This window comes from Populus euphratica, unplaced genomic scaffold (assembly GCF_000495115.2).
Source record: "Populus euphratica unplaced genomic scaffold, PopEup_1.0 scaffold110.1, whole genome shotgun sequence".
NCBI lineage: Eukaryota > Viridiplantae > Streptophyta > Magnoliopsida > Malpighiales > Salicaceae > Populus > Populus euphratica.
Window position 1 is genome coordinate 138894 of NW_011499904.1, and position 7133 is coordinate 146026.

Below are 7133 nucleotides of genomic sequence, written 5' to 3' on the forward strand. Positions count from 1 at the left end.
TTTAAAAATTATTTTTTCTTGCAATTAAATTCAAATAAACCTCTTATTATATTCAAATAAACCTTAAAAAATTCTAATTGAGTCCCAACATTCAATTTTAATTTTTTTTCCTTGAACTTTTTTTTTATTAATAAAACCTTCATTAATAAAAAAGATATATTGTCAAATTTTTCAATCTTACATATTTAATTCCTCACCAGTTTCATCAATTTCCTGTGCATTTTGGTATACTTTTCTCATTGAAATATTTTTTTTATTTTTTTCAATATTTTTTTATCCTTTTTTTATTTTTATTCTTTTTTTGTATAGTGCCCTAAAATAAGTAACAACAGAAAGGATGAATGTTGCTTACATGGTGAAAGTCAAAACTTGTGATTTGGCACTATACATGCTGACCATGAGATCACTATACACTCTTGAACTATTTATTATACATTATGGTGGATTTTCCCTTTCCCATATATACATAGGAGGAGGACAAAAGTTACTACTTACAAACTCTGCAATTGATGGCCTAACAAACATGTGAAGCTGGTGACAGAAAAACTGAAGCAGATGCCTTTAATAGCTGGCATTAAAGTTTTCCGATCGCTATCTTTTTCCTGGCAAACCAGCTAATAAACGTCGGTAATAGTTGTCTGAAAAACAAACATGATGCACATGCAACAACGCTGAAATATTGTTTGACCTTGTTTCCCCACCAAAATTAAGCAACATTCATTGATTGGTCCGCATTATTGTTGGCACCAATGGTTTCTGAGTCGATCTCCTGGGAAGAGAGCAAGTTTCTCTGCATTAATAGGATAGAGCACGTCAAAATACAAGATTGAATTAGCTGGTTTTGATAAAACAGTATTTTTGGCGAGCTACATTCTGGGACAAAAGATACTAGTGATAAAACAGGCCATGGGCATTTGAAAAAAATCAGTTGGCCATCCATATGAACAACTAGACCCCACCCGTGGCAAATGAAGGAAATAGAATGAATGGAGAGGCCCATTGACTGATCATGGCCTCCAAACCCATGGCTGGTTATACATACTAACAAGTTTCTTTCTACGACATGATTTATCTTGTGAGCTATTAGGTTCCGGTACGTCCTACAGAGATGAAAACAGGAAAGGCCAGTTTGCTATCTGATGCACGACACACGGTCTAAACTCTCAAGTACACTTGATGTAATTGCAAAAGAGAACATTGCCCCATTGAGCACAATATATTTTTCATATGGTGCCATGTTTCATTATTAAGTGCATGCACAGACACGAATACATGATATTATAACTGACGCACGACACAAGGAGTGTCTAAACTCTCAAGTACACTTGATGTGATTGCAAAAGAGAACATTGCCTCATTGAGCACAAGATATTTTCCATATGATGCCATGTATGTTTCATTATTACGTGCATGCAGACACGAATACATGATATTATTAAAACTTGAGCCGACGAAACAGCAGTAAGCAATAAACAGAATTACATTTTTGAAAGGGCACTTACATGTTCCTCAAAACTTGGGCTGGCAAGATTGAGTGAGAGGTTTCTCATCAGCAATAGCACCTGCAAAGAAACCACGAAGAAAAATAAATGAAATTTTAAACAGTGAGAGATGTGTAGTGCACAATAACCTTATAACAATAGAAAAACAAAATGGTAGAGGTTGGGCACAAACATACCGTGTCAACATCTATAGGGTCCATTTTCTTAAGATTCTGCAATTGATCAGTAACATTCGGATCAAAGACACTGCCGATGAAGCCATATACCTGAGAAAAGTCTGGCAGAACTGCAAACAAAGGGACAGTGTGAGTGATAAAAACTGAGTGCAAATGAAACACAAAATTAAAAACTAGCATAAAGAGAGAAACTCATCAAGGCTGTCTATGTCAAAAAAAAAGGTCTAAAGAGAAAAAGGGACCCAAAAGGGAGCATATATGTAAAAATGCAAAAAAGTCTGTCTTATGCAGAAAGGTCTAAATTCATGGTAACCACTTAAACATTCTAACTGAATGACAGAACAAAATTAGACTGCATCCATCTATATAACCCTCTAATAAGATGCGCTGATGCACCATGTGTAAGGGAGCAACCTAACAGTGGCAATCTGATAAAACATTTGGCATGAGGGGAGTAGTATTTAACTTTCAGTCATCAATGAAAAGATAACAGGAAAAATTTCAAGCAACTCAGTATTTGTCACCATCCAGCTCTATGGCCAGTGATCATTTCAAACTTGAATGCATGTTAAAAGTTCAGAATGCTGCAAGGACATCATTTACCATAAAAGGAAAAAATATTCTTATCAATGATCTCTACAAAAGAGAAGTATAAATGGTCACATAAAGCCAGCAGAGACAGACATCTACAGCATAATATCAACATGCATGTTTGGGCAGGCACACACATAAGTTTGGAGAGCTGTCATATTTGACACCATATCTATTTCTTTAAGCTTTTGACCTTTATCCACAAAAACTGCATTTTGCATTTTAGCCTAACTTCAGAAATTGGACATGAATCAAGTATTTACAGGGTCAAATATCATTACTGCATTAAATTGGTAGTACACAGATTATGGTGTTGAAGAAATGAAATGAAAACCTCACCTCTCCTTGAATGACCATGATTCCCTTGCTCAGCTGTTTTCACAATTGGTTTTGTTCTTGGAGTGCTCTCAGTGCTGCTGCAACAATTATTAGCTGCTACTGGTCCTGCAAAGTAATGAGGAAACAAATATGACCATGCTTAATTTAACAACAATGCCAGCAATGTTTACAAGGTTGATGTTACAAACCTTTTGTTTGGTTTGATAAACTAACAGCTGGCACATTGTTTGTCCAAGAAGAAGCAACAGCGGCACTAGCAATGGGGTTCATAGGTATTGAAGACGAATCAGGCCTTAAGACATATCCAGGTTCAAGGGGAGCAGACGATGATTGAAAAGCCTCTGATGGTTGTGAAAGCACTATGGCTGCCAAGTACAATACATGCAAGTCAGGACTGCATTGTGCTGTTTATGCATTGACCTTGAAGGCACTAAGAATACTAAATAAATGCACTACTCACCATTTTTTGAAGCTTTTTGAGGATATGGATGAGCAGCCTTCCTTTTGGGCCGTGGTGGAGGCAAATGCTCACTCGTTCCACTCTTCTGAACCTTTAAAAAGTACTTCTGTGCATGACTTCGTATCTGCAAAAATTCAATTTCAAAAGTTTCTCATAAGCACCTCTAATTTCAGTCTCCAATGTTCAAAAACACAACCGGACACAATATTCATAATACAAGACAGACTGCTTAACAAGCCTCTAAATAATTCAACAGCAGAATTCATCGAAACACAAAAAATACCACATAAAATCCATGCTTTTCATACTAACCATAAAACTATATAGCAGATCTCTTTAGCAACCAAAAAGAAAAACAAAACATCATTTTTCACAACTCCATGGCTTTACACTACTCTTTGAACCCCTAACAAGAATCAAGCCCTTTATCAATCTTTACAGCTTCAAGACAACAAAATACTAATCTTTCGAAACCCCGTATACAAATCAAGCCATTTTAATCACTCCAAGGCAACAAAACACTAATATCAGAAAAACCCTTATTACACCATACTTGAAATCACACAAACTACTTAACATGAAACTAACACTTCCTGAAACTTAACCCTAACACAAACTTTTAACTCCAAATTATTAACCAAAAAAGTAATTAAATAAAACACGAGCGCGAGCACAGAAACAAGTTAACTTCCGCCAAAATTATCAAAATGCAATTAAATGCACACATTTCATATATGTAGACAATACCTGAATAATAGTCTTTGAGCCAATAAAAGCTCCAATCTTTTTCCAATCTCTATCAAACCTGGCACACAAAACCAATCAAAACAAGAACAAAATCCTCCCAATTTATCTCAAAATTCAGAATTTCTCAAAAAAATAAAAATACTACAAAACCCTAATTAAACAAATGGGTTATCATCAAAACATCAATCAATAGTTAATTACAACTGAAGAGCTTCGAGAAATTTGTCATGTTCCGGTTCACTCCAACTCTCTCTGGATTTGGTAATCGTGTAAGGTTTCCGGATCTTCTTATTCGGATCCTCCGATGTGGAAGAAGACGTCGTTGTGGTTGTTGGCGGCGTTGTTGTTGTAGGGAAAGGTGAGAGTCCAGGTAATGCTGCCATTCCAGTTGGATCCAGATAAGATCCGTCAGCCGGGTTCGGGTTTTTTGATACCATTGAAGCAGAAGAAATGGGTTTTTGGTTTTGGTGGGTTTTTTTCTGTGTTTTGAATCGATGGGTTTTGTATAGAGAGATAGAAGTGGAGGAGATGATTGGATGCTGTGGGGATTTTGGGGATTATGGTTGAGTGGCTTATAAGAATACGCCACGTCTGTATATGTAAACTGCTGGCGTGCTCAGTGGACCTTTTACCACCAGTTCATATCAAACCAAATTTTATGAGGTTTAATTTTTAACTTTAGGATTGAGAGATTTTATTTTTTAACATGTTGAATTGAATTTAATAATAATATAAATATTTTTTTATTATCTTAATTCTTTTTTATTTGGACATGCATTGATTAGTACTTAAAAGTGCATTTTTATCATGGTTTTATATCATCATTTTGCACTTGAAGTATCAATAACTCCTTAACTAAAATATGTTTTATAAGAATGTATCTAATAATATAAGATACCTATAAATAATTACATTTTATTTTTTAAGTTGTCGTATATATGTGATATTGTTATAATAATTCTCTCAAATCAATATTACTGAGAATAATATAAATTAAAAAGACAAAGAGTTCTTATTATTTATTATTAAAAATAAATGAATGAAAATCACCACTTATTATTATGGTTATCATAAATTATAACTGCTCTTAGAATTTAAGTAAAAAAATTGATTGAATAAATAAAAGATATTAGCATCTCAAACATGTTTTACTTGAAATAAACTATATTATTTATTTGTTTGGTATAAATTAAGGTATTGTTGTGTTTTATAACCGTTGATCTATCTAAAATTTTAAAAAAGTCATCTTTAATAAAAAGGTTTTTACATTATCAAATTAAAACCTAATTGTTCTAATGGAAAACATAAAAAATAAATAAATTATTTTTTATATAATATTAGGAATACATTTTACATATTAGTTTATAATCTCATATATTAAAAGAAACAAAAAAAATCTTTTTTTAAAAAAATATAGATCAACTTTTAATGGATAATCATAAACTAGTTATAATAAAAATATATTTTTTTATTAAAAAATCATATACATGAAAATTTTATAATTGACCATATGCAAGAATATATATATATATATGTGTGTGTGTGAGTGTGTGTGTGTGTGTGTGTTTTTAGTAGGCTTTGTTTGATAAAAAGTCATTTTTCTTTGTAATAAAACAACTAAAACAAGCCTAAAAAAGTAATTGTCAAACACACTCTTAAACCTAAAATTCATTTAGCAAAAATATTACAAGCCAATCAGAATTTTAATCCTTTAACCTAATTTTAATCTAATCAAGTTGATTCAAATTTTGTGGTTTGACTATTAATTGAACCAACAATTCTAATTTGACCAAAAACAATCTAAAATCAAATCAAAGTAAAAATAAATAAATTAAACATAAAAAAACACTAAAACACAAAAATTAAAGAACACCAAAACCCAACTCAAGAACGTGAAACCTAAATCAAACTGTATACAATCAAAATAAAGGTACATGCATGTTATAAAATCATGTAATTATCAATAATCCAGTATCCATTTATTCTGATTATCATTTAAATATTATGATTTTATTAAAATGGATTTTGATTCAAAACTAATATCCTAGGATTAAATGCTATAAAAAACTTGTTATTAATGTAAATAAAGCTTAGATTTTTTAATAATCAAGCATAGCAAAGGGTTTTGGGCAAAGAAATGAACCAAAATTGATCCAAACAAAAAATCTAGGACAATGATCTTTTCAAAACACATGAAAAACATTACTCATAAACCCAACGATAAGGCAGCTACTGTCAACTCTAGAAAATGACAATTTTTACTTCTAAAATATGTTTTATTTAACCCAACATGTTACACTATCATTGAGGAGCGTTAAAGTGTGAATATACAAAAAGAAGGTCAGCTCTTGTATAATTGTGTTTCATTATTGATTAAGTTGTCCACTTTCGAGACCTTGTTAGAACAAATATGACATCATCGTTACTTGAGACCACTGAAGTTGGTAAAAGGGGTGTACATTTTTTATTTAGATCCAACCTTGCTCTATTTAAAGATTTGTAGCTCCAAATTTATTCATTTGAAATTTCTAACTCGATTAACTAAAATTATTAAAATAAAAACTAGTTTACCAAACGACATGTCACTTACATTCTCTTCTTTAAATTTAAATGATGCAACAATTATAGTTTTTAATTTGGGATTGACAATTTTGATTAAGTTCTTATTCTTTCAATTTCTTTTAACTACACCTATGATTGTCTTTAAACTTTTATTTTTAAGCAATTTCATCTCTACCAAACTCAGTTATCAACCTCTAAGTTGATCCCTTTTTACATTTTAGGCCTTGATTATGAATTTATGCATTTAAACTTTTAATTGATTAAAAAACTTCAAATTTCTTCAATTTGGCCTTTGATGTGGTTAATTTCAACCGTTACATTTACATGTTTTTTTTAAAGTCTGGTACTTAGTTTTATATTTTTTCAATCAAGTTCTTAATTGTCTATTAAACTTCTATGTTTATGTAATTAAGCTTTTGATTTGATTAAATTTACTCTTAAAAATTTCAATTTGACCCTCAAACTTTAATTTCTTCCAAGTAAAGCTTTCCAAAATCATTTTTTCCCGCAATTATACACTTAATAAATTCAATTAAGCCTTGCAAAATTCTAACTGAGTCCTTAAACATTCAATTTTAAATTTTCTTCATTAAATTGAACTTTCTTCACCAGTAGTCTTTATAAATCGAAAATACACTGTTAAATTTTTCAATCTTGTATATTTTGATCCTTTTCAATTAGTTTTTAGCAATTCCTTGATGTTATAGTATATTCTTCTCACTGATATATATTTTTTATTTTCTTCCAAAAAAATTT

The 7133-nt window shown here is 31.3% G+C and overlaps 1 protein-coding gene across 1 annotated transcript; it reads right to left on the reverse strand.

Annotated features, from left to right (window-relative positions):
- Positions 1-321: 321 nt before the first annotated feature.
- LOC105133182 (protein REVEILLE 6-like) lies at positions 322-4380 on the reverse strand. Its single transcript, XM_011037046.1, has 8 exons — positions 4017-4380; positions 3816-3873; positions 3069-3192; positions 2797-2973; positions 2609-2713; positions 1679-1788; positions 1503-1562; positions 322-790 (listed from the first exon to the last, which is right to left on the reverse strand). Exons 1-8 carry the CDS (start codon positions 4250-4252, stop codon positions 707-709), a joined length of 954 nt encoding a protein of 317 aa, XP_011035348.1. The 5' UTR covers positions 4253-4380; the 3' UTR covers positions 322-706.
- Positions 4381-7133: the final 2753 nt, after the last annotated feature.